This window comes from Arabidopsis thaliana, chromosome 3 (assembly GCF_000001735.4).
Source record: "Arabidopsis thaliana chromosome 3, partial sequence".
NCBI classification, from domain to species: domain Eukaryota; kingdom Viridiplantae; phylum Streptophyta; class Magnoliopsida; order Brassicales; family Brassicaceae; genus Arabidopsis; species Arabidopsis thaliana.
In genome coordinates, this window is record NC_003074.8 from 4,127,318 (window position 1) to 4,146,333 (window position 19,016).

A 19,016-nucleotide genomic window follows, 5' to 3' on the forward strand; every position below is an offset into this window, starting at 1 on the left:
GTGAAATCGATAGGTCTTTCTCTTTTCTCAATATAAATATGGATATTAATTATACAATAACCATAATGGAAATTAAAAAAAAAAGGAAATGTGAGACCATGAGAAGACGTGAATTCACTGTCAACTTTTAAGAGAATGCATGAAAATGTGTAGAGAGAAAAAAGGGGTCGGCAAAAGAAAATGAATGGCTCTTCCTCTCCAATTCCATTACACCACATTTCTCCGTGGATTTATGTCAATATCTTTGAAAATTTTGTGTGTTTTGAGTATAGATGTGATATAACAAAAGAAAATGTCAGAATTGTAATGAACAGAAAAATAAATGGTACCCGAAAAACCAAGAAAAAAAATTAATAAGAAAAATGTTGACAGGAAGGTAGATGTGCGGTTGTATTATTTGCAATGTCCCTCTCTTGCTCTATAATTACACAAACTTGTCCAATTCATCACACTTCCCCAACCAAACTTGTTTGCTTCATATAAATTATTTTATAAAAAGTATATAATGTATGCAGGCAGAGACATGTGTGTGTCTGTGTAGGCTACTAGCTACCTCTCTTTTTCATAAATTATATCGATTGATTCCGTGGGATTATGACCTATGTGAGACTGTGACATTTGAGGTTTTTTTGGCCCTCTGTGTTATGTACTCATCATAGAATGCGACATTTTTTTATTTATATATATATGATTAATGATCAATGCCAATTTGGGAACTCTAGTAAGTATGCTTTTAGTGGTCCACCCCCATTTCTAGTCTTATCTTTTCGATAATTTCGTTTCTCATTTATTCCATTCTCAACAATCTTGCCTGATAATACCAACCAATCAAGTCAGCTCCATTTTTTAAAAATCTTAGAATAAAATCTAAACAACAACACACAGTGATAGAGAACATTCGGCTATGGAATTAGAAGTTGCCTGCATGTTTATTATCTGTCTATCTGATATGGATCCTTGAAACAGGCCCATTTCGAGATATTAGAGGCCCAAAACGAAAATAAGAAATAAGCCCATGATACGATGTGTGTAATTAATTAACACAAAATTGAATATCATTAAGTTAATACTTTTATCAGAACAAAGGCGAAGGGTTTTAGATATCTTATCCGCTTGACGAGTAGAGTTTTCGAAACCAGCGAGATTAATGGCATCTTCCACCGGTCTCACCGTCGCCGGAGCTCTGCTTGCCGGAGATTTTCGATTACCAGCTGTATCGTCTCTAATACCCAGAAAGACTTCTTCTTCATTGTCATGCCTTAGCAACAGAGATTTATCGTCTCCTTATAATTGCTGTTGGCGACTATCCAGAGGCAAAATTTTGACTTCTCTCAGTAACTCACGGAAATTTGCTGTGGGAAAGGAAGCAGAAGATGGGTTTCTATCGGTACGATCAAACTCTTACCGTTTCGATTTTGCCTTGCAATTTCTACAGTAATTGTATTTGTTCTAGGAAGTAATTTGGTGCGAATTACCTGATTAAGTAATGCTTAAGAAAGATTAGAACTTTAGAAGTGCTGAGTATAGTTGGTTTGACAATGCGTTGTGCAGAATGTGAGCGAAGATACTGATGAGATGTTCGACGACTTGTTCAACAAATATGGGAAGGTTGTTTTTAGAAGCACTGATGTTAAGTCTCCAACAGCTGAGGTTGACGATGATGCAGAGAGTTTAGCATGTAAGCCAAAGCCTTATATTCATTTGCAGTATATATTTCTTGACCTATTTGGCTTTAGCAATGGTATTGATGTTGTTATTCACATTTGTTGCAGTTGCTGTTGAATTGGCTAAAGTTGCGAGTGATGTGAAAGCTGGAGATATTAAGGTCCTCTTTGTCAAGCCTCTTGTTTACTGGACTCGGTTTTTCATCATTGCCACTGCGTTTTCCCGCCCTCAAATTGATGCAATAGGGTACAGATTTATTTAGACTTGCTCATATATTCCACTTTGGAAAACATCAAATTTACTTTCTCTTCATGAACTGCGAATGCAGATCCAGGATGAGAGACCTGGCTGAGAAGAAGTACGGAAAAGTTGCTAATGGAGATGTAAAGCCAAATTCGTGGACGTTGTTAGATTTTGGTGAGTTTCTTCTTGCGTTGTTGGCATGCCTCTAGTTCAATGTGTCATGTGAGGGTAAAATAATGACAGTTTTATGTTGATTGATATACTTTTAGGTGATGTGGTGATCCATTTATTCTTACCTCCGCAAAGGACATTCTATAACTTGGAAGACTTTTACGGGAATGCTATGCAAATTGAACTTCCCTTTGAGGATCAGTCACAACCACGGAACTGATATGATGAGACAGTTTGTTCCAAAAAAACAAAAAGTAACAGTTTGGAAGAAGAAAGTCTGTTGATTCTCTTCACTGGCTAGAGTCATGCCACATGAAGGCTGTAGATTTTTTTGTTTGTTTGTCCAGGCAATGCCTGATTGGTTACACTACACAGCTCTTGGCGTGAGGGGTTGATGGGCCAACAATATCAGGAGATCTCAGACATGTTTCTAGATTGTTTGTTGGGTAGAGTTAGACCCAAACTGTGTTCCGGCTTTATGTAATGTATGCTTTAGGATGATTCTTCATGTTATGGAACACACACTGACCAAGACTCTAATCTAATTTGCTTTCAACAGCAACAAAATTCATGCACCAAAAGAACTCAAATCTTATTCATCAAAATCACTGACTGGCCATATGAGATGGTTTTTGTGCATAGATGAGAATCCTGGAACATGCTATACTTGTATATTATACAAAGGCACAATGTACAATGAGTCAGATAATAAGAGTCACTCATACAGCTCTATCTTGTCTCCCTGTTCCATAGATCATACACAGCATGTGCAACCACTGACACTGAAACCTGACTAAGAGTCAAGGCAACCAAGAGACCAAAACTGGAAGACTCATTTTCGCATCTCCTGCAATCAAAGAAATGAACTGGTAACCTCGGGATCAAGTCTCAGCGAAAGGAAAAGGAGTGTTATTGGGTGAAGAATGGTTACAGTTAGTCACATGTTGGTTTCCCTGAGCGGTTTCAGACAGACTGAACTCCATGTCATGTGTTTCAGACCATCCAGGCTCATATGTCTCAAGGAAACCGATTTTCGCTTTATTGGGTAGGTCGTGAGGATGAACAAATGGAACTCCGTGCGGCCACCCGATCTCCCTTCTTATATTAGCACAAGGGCTGTTCATTACATTGTGGTTATTCTCGCACTCCTTGAGATTGCAGAATCTTAGTTTGATTCCTTTTTTATCTGCAATCTCCTGAACTCGTTCCTTGAGAACTCTCTGTGCTTCTAACCTCAGCCGTTTTGAAGGTGGTAGTGGTTTGCATCTAGAATCACTCTTCCTCCGTTTTTTCAGCTGTTTCATTGATCCTGCACCAAAGGAAGGATCTACTGTTAATCAAAACTTCTGAGTAAGTTAACACCACTTGAACTATGAACTCCGATATTCTTCAATCTGAATCCTTTCTAAATGCTATGAAAGAACAAAGATGGAAATTAGGCGTTAAGACTGATAAAAGTAAACTTCTATACCATCCTGGGATTGAGGGACGATGAAGCTTTGCAAAGTCTGTCTGTTAAAAAGTTCATCATTTGAGTGAGATCTCTGCATGAAGTCATCAACAGAAACGGGGAGCTGAAACTGAGCTTCAACACCATGACCTGCTGCTCTCATCTCCGAGCAACTCAGATTGGTCATTGATTTTGGCATGAGTTTGAAGGCCAAGGAGAACCTCCCTTCTATACTTCCTTGCAGACTGTTCAAATCGGTTCTGTGCACTGCGGGACTCACATACCCCGCTGTAGCCTGGTAAAGAGCTAGCCCCGGGTACACAACAGCCTCTTGAGGACCAAGATCCACATCAACTAAAATCCATTGCCCATGCATGTCCCTGATGTGCAACCCCGCCTTATCTGATTTCACAAATGAGATCAGACTCTTGTCAAGTTGGTGATCATGGTCTGAATACAGGATAAGCTGCTCGTCTTCTGTTAAGCTATGGTGCTGTGCTCCATGAAAGGATGGCCTAGCATAACAGCAAACAGATAACACAGAAGACGATACCTCACAATTTCTCAAAGGGACATTATCAAGAATCTCAGTAAATGGACAGCTTCTCAAGTTCAAATAGAAACCAATGGCATCAAGAACTACACGAGCAGCTTTTCCTAGTAAAGCAAAGATATCAGGCAAACCAGCAGGAGGGAACTCCATAGAATTGCTTGGCTCGGTCGGAGTCAAACCAGGTCTATACTCGTAACTCTCTTGCCACGACTGAGGATCTGCATAGTAGCCAGAAGTCTTGCACCATTCTTGTGAATCATTTGTGTGGATCATATTATTAGTGGCTGGATATGAATCTCTCTGGTGAAAATAAAGCCGAGCAGAATCAAGACCGGATCTAAGGAGGGCTCCATCGCTAGCAGGAAACTGAATGATGGCTGCAGAGTACTGTGCCAGAGATTGAGACAATGTAGTCACCGCTAACTTGTAAGAATCAGAAGGTAGACCTTCACTGGGAACTAAATCACAAACCTTGACACGACCCAATGTAGGCATTCCATTTCCTGCCATCATCAAACTATACACCAAAATCCGAAAAAACACCTAAAACAATAAGCAATTGGAACACAAGCTTAAAGGTTGAACATTTTTGAAGATGGAAGCGTATCTAAGCAGAAGAACTCATGTGACTCTTCTGCAAAGTCTGATTGTCCAATAGACAAATTGGTAATCTCTGAGGGAGCGATGTAGCATCAACAAGGAGATTCACTCAGGAAGGAAATCTTGTAACGCCTAACTCATATCAATCATTTTCACAGCAAACAGAGAAATTGAAGAATTTGCATCAGACTTGCAGACACCAGAATCAGAACCCTCTTTGCTGCAAGATACCCGGAAAAAAAGACAGAAACTTTCGAGCACGAGACGATAAGTAAGACAGAAACCCTAGAGGCGAATCAGCAAGAAATGAAAGAGGAATCAAAATTGACCGTCGCCTAATAGACCAAAGAAAGGTGTCTCCTTTCGGACAAGTATGCTTCACCAGATTTAAGCGCAGGAGAATGACAAAAGTAAAAGCAAAAGATTAACCAATCTCTCTCTGTGGGATTTGATTTGTCAGGAGAGTTTAAAAAAAAAAAAATCAAAGCTTTCATGAATCTGCGACTCTGTTCTTCAATTTCAAAAACTATATGAAGCCAGTCAAGCATTATTTTATTTCTTACATAACAATTTTTATCTCAACTTTGATAACTTGTACATTTTTGGACATCAATGATACAATGATGCTGAGATATGGGATTGGACAAACAGAATAAACGAGAATGGTAACCGCATCCAACTGAGGCTAAATTTGGCTATGTTCAAGTTCGATTGCCATGAGACAAATCCAAACCAAAGCTCTCAATGGAAGTGTTGGCAAAGAGCAAGACAAACTTTCAAGTTCTTTAGCATTTTTATCTATTCGGCGGGTCTCATTCTTTCGTTGGTCACCTGAGTGCGTCTGCGTTTAGCTCCATCGTCTCCTAAACGTAGTCCAACACATAAATCCCCATCGCAGCTACCATTTGTAAAGCCGGCAACAAGATCCTCTCTAGCAGTCTCAGGCCAAGCAGAAGCGGAACATTGACCGCTGAAGGTGGGCATGAACTGGTGTTCGACACTTGGAGCACCTCCTTTTGTTTCTATTCTCTCTTCAAGATCAATATGTTGGACCTGAAGAGGTCCTAATGATGCCTCTAACTTTTCTTCTGGGCTTCTCTTCTCTTTCTTGAGATTCACATACGGAGGTGATGAGTCTGCAACCATTGAGCTCATCCCCGTTGTTGAGGCCGCTCTTTGTTCTTGCACTGCCGCTAAACAAGTACAACAACAACAACAACATGTATAAGTCTTGTTCTTTTATATGCTCAAGTGTCTGAACACCTAAAGGAAAAACTGAGTGAATTATTACCTTTTAACCCTTCATCGGTGGTGATGAGATCAAGCTGGAGATGTGTAAGAAGCCTTCCCAGATCTACACCAGTGGTCCAGCTCTCTGGACACTCCCCTACCTTCAGTTTCAGCCTCCCGCGGCTTCCAGTGCCTCCCCATATGATCCCAATGGGTCTTGCCTTCTCCTCTCCTTTCATCACTATGAGGCTTCCGCTGTCTCCCTCAAGATCAAACGGACTGCGATGGTTCTCCCCGACAACAAGAAAATCAGTGAGGAAGCAGACTCCTCTCTCGTCATTGTACTCCAGTGCATAAGCCAGCACAGTTCCTGTAGTCAAGCCAGAGCTTCTCCCGACTTTCACCACCTGTTTACCCACTAAACTACCAACTGGAGACTGCAGCTCTATGGCTTTGACCTCTCCAATCTCTCCTACTCCACCTTTGACAGACGTTGTGACTCGTGACAGGTCATAGTCGTCTGCAAAGGGGATGAATGCACCGTCTGCTCTCACAAACGTCTCTGCAGAATACGTTAAAGTTATTGCGGAGTTCCTTCCTCTCTAATGGTAAAACTAAAAAACCTATGATGTTTCCAAACCTGGATTGGTGCCAGCAAAAATGCCAAACCAGAGATCGTCTGTGATGAAGGAAGTGGCTCTCTCAACTGCTCCAAGGTAGACACCAGGACCAAGGGCAGGAGGGAGAGGATGAAACATCTTCTGGCTAGGGTAATCTAAGTTAACAGCAACATGGCGGTTAGTCACAAACCCAACTTGTCTACCTCCAGTCTGACTCCTAACTATTGCCCCCAAAGTCCCACAAGTCTCTTGGCTTGCCACCTGATTGAAGTTAGCAGCAAGACAACACAAGATTATCGACTTTGCGACTATTTCCATAACACCAGATTACAATGAGTGATTATACCTGAGAGCCTGATCCAATGAAAGGATCTGACCCTTGGAGATGATCAACAATATCAGTAGTGAATGTTTGTTTAGGTGTGGGCTGATGATCAGGTTCTCCAAAATACGAAAACTCCACCACATCCACATCACACCAAATCCCTCCTGCTCCCTGATTCAACCACCAAATCAACACATTCACCAATTACACACAACTTCGATTCCAATCCCATCAAACTTTTAAGTTCAATATACCTCAAGAGCAGTAGGAAGACACTGAAGAGGACTTAGCCATTGCTTATGCACTTTCCGAGACACAAACACAATAATCGCTGGGATATCAGTAAGAACCCCTCTCCGAATCCTGAACCCTATAGCTGTTCCAAGACTATAACACCGCAACATCTTGCTGTGGAAGGCTCTTATGGTCATGAGCTCAAGTAAAGTAGTGGCTCGTTGCCCTTTAGGCTCTGTGGAGACTGGTTCAGGAGAAACCTCATCATCATCATCCTCCTCTTTCTGCAAGTTTGAGAAATAGTTAGCTCTTTCCTCCGCGGCGTTGCTTAGCCTGCTTGAAGTCGGCCACGAGAAGTAAGACGCCGCCGTGAACTCGCAGTGTTGACCCGTTGACCCATACTGAGGCATTATTACGCCAGAGTAATCACAAAATCACGCCTTTTGTTTTCAGCTTATTGGGTAATCACATCTACACAAGTAATCAGAGAAACTAAGCAAGAGTAATTCGAAAATTTGATCCGAGAGACGAACACTAACTTAGAGTGCCACATACTGACCGAAGAAAAGATGTTCCTTGAATTCTCACGATCAATACCCAAAACTTGAATTCGAAGGATGTAATATCTCTGCAACTGTGGAAATCGTAGTTGGAGCAGTAAAGGAGCTGCAGCCATTAGCCCTGTTAGTTCAATGGCGCATGTAAGAGTAAAGTTTAGACCTTTTTCATTTTTTTAAGCTTGGATAATCAAATTTTATATTTTATGGATAAAGTTTGCAACTTTTTGTAGGAACTAAAGCGCTTTTGGTTGCAATTTAATTATGGGTCAGTGGTTTTATGTCAGAAACCTATTTTCTGGTTCTGATTGAGATCTTGTTGATGGCAACTTTGTGTTTTAGTTGATTTCTCCAGGCTTTGGACTTCATTTAGGCCCAATATATAGTAGCCTTGTTTATTGATCGTTTGATTTCTTTGCGCTTCTATAACATTTGAGTACCCGCCACAAGATAGATAACAAATCATTTCAATATGTCATAATTTGGAAGAAAAACGTGTAAACAACCATTGAAATTGAATAAACACACTTTGGTGAGATGTCTTGTTATTCACCAACAGAACTCACTAACCTGTCGCCTGTCGGTAGACTGAGTATTATACATTTTAGGGGAATAGACAAGTTTAATACGAAAAACGATTAGCAAGTAAAACTTGTAATCGAGAAAGAAAGAAAAAAAAGAAGTGAAACCTAATCAAGGGGAGAGATAGAGATGAGCAAAGTCATCTAGAGACTCTAATATGTGAACTTCGTCACCGTATTCGAGCATCCACAGAAGATGGTCAAACAAAACAACCTCACATTTCACCGTAATTATACAACTTCCATCTTCATTATCGTCTTCTTCGTATCTCTGTTGCTTCTCTACAAGAGCGTTAAGCAGAGGGTGCTTCAAGTGTTTCTTACTGATCAAGTAAGGTTTCTTCGTACGTCCAACCAACACTGTCTGGTACATAGACGGTGTAGGACTCTGGTCAACGTCTTGGAGATGGTCTTGTGGATCTCTCCTGGCCGATTTGGATCTGAGACTTGTGTAAGAATATGAACGACCTAATTGTGTGGACACGCTCTTGCATCTCCTGAGCATCATCATCAACCTCATCTTCTTTATCATTGAAGCTCTCTCTCTCTCTCTCTCTCTCTCTATCTCTCTCTTTTATTTTGCTGTCTCAAGAAGATACTTGAAACACACTCAGAAAGATAGAAAGGGAGTTATATAAAGAGCGAGAAGGTAGGTGCTACGTCTCTCAATTCTTAACCATTTAATTTATAATTAGGTTTTCAAGTAATGTACTCACTTGATTCATAAACTTCCACATTACTTTTCCTTTAGGCAGATCCCCAAATATATCAATTATTATCTCAGAACTTTTCATCTTATCCACCAAAGTATATTTACTTGCATACAAAGAAAATTAAATGCTTGTGTTGGCATTGCAACTTAAGAGAGAACGTGTCAAGAAAAGAGAAACGAAGAAGCAGAGAGAAGCCAGCACGAAAGTCCCGGAAAGGGACACGTCGAACCTGTCTCTCCTTATATACGACGTCTAATGTCAACTCGTGATCTCTTAAACCCTTAAAATGGCGAAGAACAAGGACGACATAAAGTATGCAACGGCTCAAGCGAAGCTATCGGAAGACGAAGCAATTCGTGTAAGCTACAAACACGGGACACCATTAGAGGGAGGCAAGATCGCAGAGTCGGAGCCTGTAGAGCTGTTCTCGAGTGCTCAACGTATCGAGAAGGGAAAAGAGCAGTCAGCAGCATCCGGCGATCAAACACAGATACAACGTGACATCAAAGATATCAAGGGAACACGTACAGACGATAGTCCCCGCTGATAGAATCAGTTACTTGGGTATAGCGTTTGCTTAGTTCAATAAATGTAGACAACTGTTGCTGTCTAAATAAAACGAACTGGAGCATGATGTTCTAAGAGCTAACGCTAACTTCTAACTTCAATCTCTAACCTTGAATAAATACAGCATATAGATAGATTAACTGTTAAAAGATTCAAAAACCAAATCTCTGTTTTGCCAGAACTGCATCTAGTGGATATAGGAGTGAACCAAATTCAAAATATAGACTGAGATGATTGTTCAAGACTAAAATGCAAAAAACACAAAAGGTTCAAAACTGATTCAAGAAGCTGCTTAAAAATCAAGAAACTAGAAAGGTATTACATAAGATAGAAATTTTGAGACACGTCCTATGGAATGGACTACTTGGATCGCTGTCTCATCTTTCGGCGCTTCCTCTTTAGTCTCCTCATACGCTTCTTCTTCCACTGTCAATAAAAATGTTTCAATCAAAATCCATGACATTATCAGGAATTGGAATTTAAGATCTCCTACCAACTTCTATGAATAGTATACAATGAAGTGAAATTTACCAATCATTTTACACCTAATTTTGAATCTAACAAGCAATACTCAGTAATCATTTCAATAACGTTTCAAGGTAGATTTGTTCCCTATATGTAAAAGAATCAATCAATTCAACAAAGAGTAAAATTGACAAGGAAAACTATAGAGCCGCGTAAACTAAGAACAATCTGTGACGAATCCAAGTATCTAAACAATATATCATAGAGAAACAAAAGCAGATTACAGAGGAAATGAACAAACCTTGGCTCTCATGGTGCAATCGCCGCTTCGTTCGCCGTTCTCTCCACTTACGGACGAGAGAGTCTCCAGAATATATAGCTAGGGTTTTCAGTTTTCCTCTCTAAAATCTGATAAGGCCCTGATATTTTAACGGGCCTAAAAATTTAAGGCCCATATAATGATTTAAGGATTACGTAATAAAGATTAAGAGAAGTAACCCATAAAAGAGGAATAAATGCTAGAGATTAGAGAAGGAGAAGAAAGAAAGTACATAGATGTGGTACACAGCGAGATTGTGAGAAGAAGACAAGAAAAACAAGTGCTGCTTCGTCTTCTTACCCATCATCAACACATACTTCCAGTTTTGACTTTAACAGTGAATATTACTCATTTACATCCTCATTATTGCCCATTGCAAATCACATATACATATACTGATATACTACTTGTCTTCTTTTTGTTTTCTTTTGTAATTTTGCTGCTCTCTGTGCTCTTTTTATTGTAAAGTAATAGTACTATTAAATATGTCGCATTTGGTTCACTGTAACAAACACCTAAGAACCCAGCTCAAGCTGCCCTCTCTTTTTCTGCAGCCAATATATGTATGTCCCCTTGTTCCATTCACATTCACATTCACTAAATGCCAATGCAAGAGAGAAGAGAGAGATGATGTTCCATGCTCATGACAAAACTTATCATATAGTATAATATCGGTCAAAAGAGAGGGGCTACCACCAACCTGATTTAATGCATGCCATGGAATTATTACTATCTTTCTGCATTAGATATTACATAGCATCCTAGCTGTGGATCTTTATCATCACTCTCACACTTGTATATAACAATTGTTGCCCAATTAGGATAAGGACCTGCATTGTTTCAATTCATATAGAGTGGGTGGTGTTGTCACGAGCATTATTAATGTATAACGTAATTTCCCCCAATCTCATAAAACGACTAAAAGAACAAGAATTGAAACCACATATTATTATTAGTGTTTCATATTCAACGCGAAAATGATGTCCACTTCCCATCATAGTTCTTACGTACTTTTCTCTCGCTTTCATGCTCTCTCCAATAACGAGAAACATCAAAGTCTAAATATATATAGAGAACGAATCCTAAAACAAACATATATATATGCCTTATTAAGTGCCAAAATATTGATTAGCATATTGTTCGATTGTACACTTTAATCTCACAACAATCCTATAGTTTAGGTTTCATGCATGATTGAACATGTAACATGTTAATAAGTCTAGCTAGCAGAAACAAAAAGACGTTTCTTACCTAGGTTTATAGTTTTTCTAAATAATTAGATTATCTATGGATTATGGTATTTGTCTTTGTCCTAACTCTAACATGTTAATGTCCATTTTGACGTACTAAACTCGGTATCTATTAGGCATAGTATCTATTTCTAACTAATTTCTCCTTTCTTGTCGGCCTTTTCTACTTAGGCCATTTGTCGTGGCTCGTTACTCCGATATAAACAATAAATATATAAATGCGCAAATATGTAATAAAAAGAGCAAAGAGACATATGAATGAAAGCATCAAATAAGAGATTGCGAATCTATCAGAGGGCACAAGACTGGGATGTATCACGTTCTCTCCTTCATCTTCCCCACCTTACTCTTACTTTTCTGTCCTTATTATTACTTTTGTTTCGTAAAAAAAAAAACAAATTATTTATTGTTCAAAAAGTTTTCTAGCATTTGTTTTCCACATTTGTCTTAGGATTCAAATGAATCCGCGAGTATGTTTGTCTAGCTATCTGATTTAAAATCGATATGTACTGCTAGAATGTCTTATTCGAGTAAGCCGAAATTTTACCACCGGACTGGATGCTACATTGACCAATGACCAATATGAATTAGGTTTAGTTACACCACATATAGAAAAAACATTTCCATACTTCTGTCGAATTTTGAGGCTTACATACATAAATGTTTTAATTATATACATAATTCATAGAATTAGCCAATTCAATTATTTTACACCATTGGAATTGAAGGAGACTCGTGAGAACATCCCTTGAAATTGTGGTAATATGTGGTTGAAAAACAAAAATGTAGTAATCAGTGTTTAACTGTACTGTTTTTATATGTTGTAGTGTTGTACGTTCCAAATCCAAATAATTGGCAAGAGGACGATGGGTCCCCATAAATTCAAGACCGGTCAAAAAGACCATTGCAGATTTTTGTTTTCGGACTCTGTTTTGTTATATGGCATATTGAAATTAAATCCAAACACTTTAGTAAATAATACATCAAATACATGCATACACTAATATACTTTGTGTAATACTTCTTTAGGTTCATTATCTTACCGTAGTGTACTTTGTGTAAATGAATATATTTCTGTGAAATGAATATACTATATTATCTTCTTAGGAGTATCATTAATCCAAAACTTCTCTTAGTCCAAGACGATTCCTAAGAACCTGTATTAAAACTATATATTATTTTTCTATGTTTACAATATTGGTTAAAACTTTGAAACAAAATCTTTCAAAAGACATTTCTACATGTTGAGTATTTCACACTACTAGACTTTTTATATGCTAGTTTAGTTTGTCACCTACTAATAACAAAATTTGACATAAATTTATATTAACCTTCTGATACTTCAAACAATAGTTTTATATGGTTGCATCGAAATCATTTTTTTCCTGCTATAAACTAATTACGAACTGTTGGAAAAAATGGTATAAATTATTATCCGCCCCCAAAACAAAAGGGTCTAATTCACAAGGAAGTTAATCCGTTCCTTCTATACGTGCAACCATTCAAAACGATTGATAAACAAGAACTTCTAGCGTCACATTAAAACCCAAAAATAAAAAATCGTGAACTTGTAGCCTTGTTCTTTTCTGTGATGTGTGTATGTACTTATATTATTGTGGTCACTAAATTGAGGTGAGGACGAAGGAAACATCCAACGGATGGGATTGAAAATACAGTGTTCGAGAACGACCAGCAACTTTTATTTGTGATGTGTACTATATATATTTGAAAAAAGATAAAATTATTGGAGCCAAAACTTCATTTACTCGAAAAAATTGCAGCTCATATGACTGACATCTTTCTTCACGCTTTGACCATCCCCCATTTTACCTTTCAGTTTCTTGTTTTTCGTTTCGTTAATCTTATGTCCCTCAGTTTCAAAGCTGCTTGAAGTTACATATCCACGAGTATATAAATATCTTTTCACCGGAGATCAACATGTAGTAGTTAATCTTAATCTAGGCCAACATGGTAAAGCTGTCTCTTCATCATCAAATAATTACACTAAGTTGACACTGATTAAAATAAAGAACCACAGTGCAGTAGATGAACTAAGCCGATACGGAGAGGATTTGCATTTTGGATTTGTCTCTAACATGCAAAATCATACCTTAATATTTTTATTTGTGTAGAAAACTATATAATAAAAGAGGAACAAAAGCTGTCGCTCCCTAAAGTCACTGTGCTAATGAGTCAAAACTTGTTTATATTATCAAAGCATGTGGTTTAATATCTCTGGAATCGATCTCTGAACATGGGAAGCACTTCTCACTCTCGCTACAGTTATTATTAATGACTGACTTGTTATCGAACAACCCGCTCTACGAAGAAATAACCTCAACGAAAATCAAAATTATTTACATTCTGGACCCAAATCTAATCTTATCTAACGAAACAACCCCAATAAAACTAAAAGTGAAACATTTACCACCTAATAAAGTCGGTACAATTAGAATCCGGTTCGGTACTTAGAGTTCGCTTGTCGGTTCAAGTCTGCTTCGATTGGTACGGTTCTTGATGTTATTGCTCTGCAACTGTGCTCTGTTTCCAGACGACGAAGACGATGAAGCTGAAGAAGAAGAAGCGAAAAGCTGGCCAAAAAAGAGGCCTGATTTGGGCCCGCTACGGAGAGAAGAGACAGGAACATTGAGAACAGGAGTGATTCTGACATTAGCTGAGTGAGATCTCGGCATTCCATGGTGAAGCTTCATTCTTGGTCCTCCAGTGAAGTTACCGGGACTGCTTGAGCTTCTCTCGAGTCCATGAAACACGATCTTCCCCGAAGCATTGAGTCTCGGACTATCCGCCGTCACCGTCATTACTCTCGACTCAATACTACTCTCTGTTGATTCATCAACCTGTGTGTGACGTCGTGGCTTTCTTGGTTGGTTTTGGTTACGCAAGTGGTGGTGGTGGTGGGCACGTGACCGAGCGAACGGGTTTGGTGTTCCGGGTTTGTTGTCGAGATCTAAAGATAGTCTTGGAAGGTCGTCTAGCTCGTGACCGGAGGAAGAAGACGACGAAAGAGAGAGACGTGAAGAGGAGATAGACGTTGACGATGACTCCAAGATATCTGAGTCTTTTCCCGGCGGCGGATGAGACGGTTGTTGAGCGGTAGATTTAGAACTCCGGTTGAGAAAATGTCTAAACGATGCCGTTTTGGGGTTTGGAGAAGAAGAAGACAAACGCGACGAGGACGACGCTGACGCTTCTTGTTGCGTTTTGGCGAGTCTCTTAAGACCTAAAAGCTCACGCCATCTCACGGTGCAACGAGGAGCTCTCGGAGAGAAGAGATAAGGATCGACGACGCCGGAGATCTCCATTTCCAATCTTCGGCATGGTTTCACCGCCGTATGAACCACCGACGTTATAGGCTTCTCTTCCGGATAAGTTACGCCAGAAAACTTAAGCGGGACAAGCTTTCCGTCGGAGAAAAGCTCGTCGGCGGATAGCATTGTGACGGGATCTTCGAGTAGAAACTCAAAGTCGTCAACAGGATCTTCGTTTTCTAACGCTGGGGCCAACGGTTGAGATTCACGGGTCAATGACATTTTGGAGCTCGTCCATGAGTGACTCGGCGAGGTACCAACATTTTTAACGCAACCCGACGCCATTTCCGTCGATATCGAGAGATAGAGACAGAGAGAGAAGAGAGAGTGTTTTTTTTTTGGCGGTCTCTTTAGGGTTTGGAGAGAAGTGGCAATGAGAGAGACAAGCAATTTATACAGCTCAGCTTTGATTCTCTCATCTAAAGCAGACACGTGTTTTTTACTTGATCCACTCGCTTCGGGTCGGGTTCTATTCAAAATAACTAAATCGATTTGATAATTTCATCCCTAACACAGAAATAAGAATTGAATGTTTGATATTCGTAAAATTGTTGACCATTTTTATATGAAATATATTAGATTGCATTCCTCATATGAAAATATATTTTACTAAATCGAGTCTGTTTGTTTTTATGGTCACCAAACAAATAAGACTCGAATCAGATCATTCACAAGTGGTACACGGCTGTTGAAATCTGTTACATCTGGTAAGTAATTTTTGTATTTAAGAAAATATAAACGGAAATTATCTTAACTTTAAAACCCATTTCACACATTCGTTGATTATTTGTATCATTTGACGTAACATTACGAGGACTAAATGTCCAATCTAATATACTTTGGAATTTCCAATGTAAAAGGTTTTAATATCTGTATATATAATATTGCAACATTTTGTATGGCTTGTACCTCACACTCACATTCTCCAAAGATTTATGTTACATCAAATCGAATACAAATAGACAAATTCATCTCAAAGTACATTAAACAAAATGAAAGATTTTTTGTTTTTTGTCTTCCTCAAAAATAAAAAGGTAGCATTTAGGCAAGTCAAAAATAAGTTTTTGTCTCCCATAATTAAGTTGGTACGATCATGGCTTCTATAGATTTACCGATTCACCTCAACTTAATACAGACGACAGCACCAGGGGTAACTCTATGTCATAAATTATGGCCCATAACGAAACGTAACTTGAGTCTTAAAACTATAAATGGTCCGACTTGTTATTACTTCTCTGTACTTTTGCTTGTTCAGACAAATACTATTTACTGTTTTGTGGCAACACAAATAATTTTCGTGTAGCTTCTAAATACTTAATGTTCAGATTACTTACACTGCTTCTCCTTTATTTTCAAACAGACAAAAAAAAAACAAGAAGTCTCAGCCGAATCAAGACCTATAAATTTATTTTGGCATTTAAAAGAAATAGTGGTTCGAAAATAAAAATGTTATAATTACATGGAGGATTACATATATTGAAGTTGACTTTATGGTTTGCTGATTATTTATACCACCGTTCTTCTGTCCTCTCGTTCACAAAACTCCCGATATTCTTCTCCATCCCTCTCTCCCCTCTTTACATAGTACTTACATCAACGTATCATCAACAACAAGTAAACGAATCTTCAGATATTAATAGAAATGGAGGAGACAGAAAAGAATAAGGGCAGCATAAGTATGGTTGAGGCTAATCTACCTCCTGGTTTTAGATTCCATCCTAGAGACGACGAGCTCGTCTGTGACTACTTAATGAGAAGAACCGTTCGCAGCCTCTATCAACCAGTTGTCTTGATCGACGTCGATCTTAACAAATGCGAGCCTTGGGACATTCCTCGTAAGTAATTCTGTGTTTACACAACATCTCGCAACTCTATATCATATAGTTTAAACCATTCCATCGGTAGCTATTAAATCCATAATTCTTGTTTCCAACATGATCTGGTTATTGTTTCTTCTACAATTCGAGTATATGTGGTGTTTAGAAAAAAAAAAAAAAAAAAGTTCAACTTGCAAGCCACCTGCAAATTAGTATTTTGTTCCTTACTAATTTCTCGTGAAAAGACCATTTAGCTGCACAATTATAAATGCTTAGTTCACATTCATTAGACGCATATAGTTTATTAATTTAGAATGAAAACGATACCGTCCGTTTACATAATAAAAGAACAAATCATCCTAATCTTGCAGACGTGTTGGATGCCTATTCGATGACTGGTTGGTTAAGATATGAATATATGATACGGATAGAAACCATTTGGATATTATTGAATATGTCATTAAGATGAAGACTATTTCTGAAAAGAGAATTCTGTTTATATATCTTAATCTTATCATAAAGTTTCTAAAATATGTTGGAGAAAATACCCCCTCCCTTAATAGAAAACTAAAATCCATTAATGTATGTTAGTATGTACTATGTAATATACAAAGAAAAACATTCAACGCCCAACTTCTTATCAATAGTTAAGTTTGATAGTATATAAAAAGGTCATTTTCAGAAACGGCGAGAGTGGGAGGGAAAGAATGGTACTTTTACAGCCAAAAAGACCGTAAATACGCAACAGGCTACAGAACAAACCGGGCTACGGCCACCGGTTATTGGAAAGCCACCGGGAAAGATAGAGCAATCCAAAGAAACGGTGGTCTTGTGGGTATGAGAAAGACACTTGTGTTTTACCGAGGTCGATCCCCTAAAGGTCGTAAAACTGATTGGGTCATGCATGAGTTTCGTCTCCAAGGAAAACTTCTTCACCACTCCCCTAATTCTCTCGAGGTATTACTCGTAAAACCGATTGGGTCATGCATTAATTAGTCCCTCTCTTTAGTCCATTTTTTCCTGCAAAATAAATGTCTCTTTGAAATGTAAATATAGTCGAAATTCAAAAGTCAACTTTTCTAAAATACTCCACAATAGAACAACTGATTTATTTTTATGTCGCATAAAAAAACTAAAGCAACATTTAGTATTACATTATATATCGGCTCATTAGTTCTACTCTTTCGTAAATAGCTACTATGTGCTTTTGAATGTAAATACTAAATATCAAATGACGCATGAATGAAGCAAACAGCCAGAGATGTCGCAATCATATTATCCCATGACTTAAGGCAAAAGTTTTGACTTTATCTTTCTTTCACATTCAACCTAAATGTTAAATGTCTTTAAGGGATTTTGCTGACGATTTTGCAAAGATTTATTTGTGGCTGATTTAAGATGATCTATGACTTGGCGCACATATCTACTCTTAACCATAATTTTGACAAAATTAGTTTTGCTGGGACAAATTAATGAAAACAGGAAGAGTGGGTATTGTGTAGAGTTTTCCACAAGAACAGCAACGGAGCTGATATAGACGACATCACAAGGAGCTGCTCTGATGCAACAGCTTCTGCATTCATGGACTCTTACATCAACTTCGACCATCATCACATCATCAATCAGCATGTACCCTGCTTCTCCAATAATTTGTCACATAACCAAACCAACCAATCCGGTTTAATCTCCAAGAACTCCAGCCCATTGTTTAATGCTTCCCCTGATCAAATGATTCTCAGAACTTTGCTAAGTCAACTCACAAAAAAAGTCGAAGAATCACAGAGTCGTGGAGACGGAAGCTCAGAGAGCCAATTGACCGACATTGGCATCCCAAGCCATGCATGGAATTACTGATTATGAATAAGGCTTACCAGATATATCACTATGTATAAGTATCATATTCATGATTCGAAACAATTTATTCAACCCTCTTATGTAAACTGTTATACCATTATATTAGCAATCCAATCATATATAGTTGCTAAAAAAGCAAAAAATCATTAAATTTCTGTTATATAATATTTTATTTACGTTATATAATATGAAACGGTAGGTCGTCTCGTCCCATAAACAAATAATCCAAAGTTACTTAATCATTATGAAAATAGAAGAGGAAAAAATCTTGAAAATTTCCCTTCAATGGGAAAGTAACGCATTACCATAATAAGTAATTTCCACTTGGCTTTTCGACTTTTCATGTGATTGACTTTGTGGAAGAGAGAGAAAACAAAAAAAGTAAAAGCTTCTTCGGTCTGGATATTTATTTGATTGGGTAAAACCGTAAAAGTGCCACTGGTGTTGTGTTCTGTCCGTTGGATTTTAATATT

General features: G+C 38.2%; 7 protein-coding genes, 2 long non-coding RNA genes and 1 other non-coding gene across 13 annotated transcripts; 4 read left to right on the forward strand and 6 right to left on the reverse strand.

The window, feature by feature from the left end:
* The first annotated feature begins 1,016 nt into the window (after window positions 1-1,016).
* AT3G12930 (Lojap-related protein) lies at window positions 1,017-2,639 on the forward strand. Its single transcript, NM_112129.2, has 5 exons — window positions 1,017-1,387; window positions 1,552-1,678; window positions 1,773-1,911; window positions 1,994-2,082; window positions 2,178-2,639. The coding sequence occupies exons 1-5, from the start codon at window positions 1,148-1,150 to the stop codon at window positions 2,297-2,299; spliced, it is 717 nt and encodes a 238-aa protein (NP_566439.1). The 5' UTR covers window positions 1,017-1,147; the 3' UTR covers window positions 2,300-2,639.
* AT3G12940 (2-oxoglutarate (2OG) and Fe(II)-dependent oxygenase superfamily protein) lies at window positions 2,268-5,150 on the reverse strand. Of its 3 annotated transcripts, none has more exons than NM_112130.3 (3): window positions 3,551-5,150; window positions 3,011-3,388; window positions 2,268-2,926 (listed from the first exon to the last, which is right to left on the reverse strand). In NM_112130.3, coding segments are annotated over exons 1-3 (1,425 nt in total). In that variant the 5' UTR covers window positions 4,596-5,150; the 3' UTR covers window positions 2,268-2,924. The 3 variants fall into 3 exon arrangements, with proteins under 3 accessions (NP_187900.2, NP_001326289.1, NP_001326290.1); NM_001338014.1 differs by having other exon boundaries at window positions 2,651-3,388; window positions 3,551-4,469; window positions 4,554-5,150; NM_001338013.1 differs by having other exon boundaries at window positions 2,268-3,388.
* A 23-nt stretch (window positions 5,151-5,173) lies between these two features.
* On the reverse strand, window positions 5,174-7,947 carry AT3G12950 (Trypsin family protein). Its single transcript, NM_112131.5, has 6 exons — window positions 7,651-7,947; window positions 7,112-7,562; window positions 6,879-7,028; window positions 6,553-6,793; window positions 5,974-6,474; window positions 5,174-5,875 (listed from the first exon to the last, which is right to left on the reverse strand). Exons 2-6 carry the CDS (start codon window positions 7,499-7,501, stop codon window positions 5,481-5,483), a joined length of 1,677 nt encoding a protein of 558 aa, NP_187901.1. The 5' UTR covers window positions 7,502-7,562; window positions 7,651-7,947; the 3' UTR covers window positions 5,174-5,480.
* Window positions 7,948-8,088: 141 nt separating this feature from the next.
* Window positions 8,089-8,826, reverse strand: AT3G12955 (SAUR-like auxin-responsive protein family). Its single transcript, NM_112132.2, has one exon. It carries the CDS (start codon window positions 8,759-8,761, stop codon window positions 8,342-8,344), a length of 420 nt encoding a protein of 139 aa, NP_566440.1. The 5' UTR covers window positions 8,762-8,826; the 3' UTR covers window positions 8,089-8,341.
* Window positions 8,827-9,135: 309 nt separating this feature from the next.
* SMP1 (seed maturation protein) lies at window positions 9,136-9,511 on the forward strand. Its single transcript, NM_112133.4, has one exon. It carries the CDS (start codon window positions 9,229-9,231, stop codon window positions 9,487-9,489), a length of 261 nt encoding a protein of 86 aa, NP_187902.1. The 5' UTR covers window positions 9,136-9,228; the 3' UTR covers window positions 9,490-9,511.
* A 132-nt stretch (window positions 9,512-9,643) lies between these two features.
* On the reverse strand, window positions 9,644-10,357 carry AT3G12965. Its single transcript, NR_143937.1, has 2 exons — window positions 10,276-10,357; window positions 9,644-9,935 (listed from the first exon to the last, which is right to left on the reverse strand). It is a non-coding gene; the product is annotated as an other RNA (non-coding RNA).
* Window positions 10,358-10,810: 453 nt separating this feature from the next.
* Window positions 10,811-11,338, forward strand: AT3G02625. Its single transcript, NR_140931.1, has one exon. It is a non-coding gene; the product is annotated as an other RNA (long non-coding RNA).
* A 790-nt stretch (window positions 11,339-12,128) lies between these two features.
* On the reverse strand, window positions 12,129-12,423 carry AT3G02635. Its single transcript, NR_140932.1, has one exon. It is a non-coding gene; the product is annotated as an other RNA (long non-coding RNA).
* A 1,137-nt stretch (window positions 12,424-13,560) lies between these two features.
* On the reverse strand, window positions 13,561-15,231 carry AT3G12970 (serine/arginine repetitive matrix-like protein). Its single transcript, NM_112134.3, has one exon. The coding sequence runs from the start codon at window positions 15,155-15,157 to the stop codon at window positions 14,012-14,014; it is 1,146 nt and encodes a 381-aa protein (NP_187903.1). The 5' UTR covers window positions 15,158-15,231; the 3' UTR covers window positions 13,561-14,011.
* Window positions 15,232-16,206: 975 nt separating this feature from the next.
* Window positions 16,207-18,720, forward strand: AT3G12977 (NAC (No Apical Meristem) domain transcriptional regulator superfamily protein). Of its 2 annotated transcripts, none has more exons than NM_001035606.4 (3): window positions 16,207-16,707; window positions 17,372-17,646; window positions 18,172-18,720. In NM_001035606.4, the coding sequence occupies exons 1-3, from the start codon at window positions 16,515-16,517 to the stop codon at window positions 18,541-18,543; spliced, it is 840 nt and encodes a 279-aa protein (NP_001030683.2). In that variant the 5' UTR covers window positions 16,207-16,514; the 3' UTR covers window positions 18,544-18,720. The 2 variants fall into 2 exon arrangements, with proteins under 2 accessions (NP_001030683.2, NP_001327438.1); NM_001338015.1 differs by having other exon boundaries at window positions 16,409-16,707; window positions 17,361-17,646; window positions 18,172-18,654.
* Window positions 18,721-19,016: the final 296 nt, after the last annotated feature.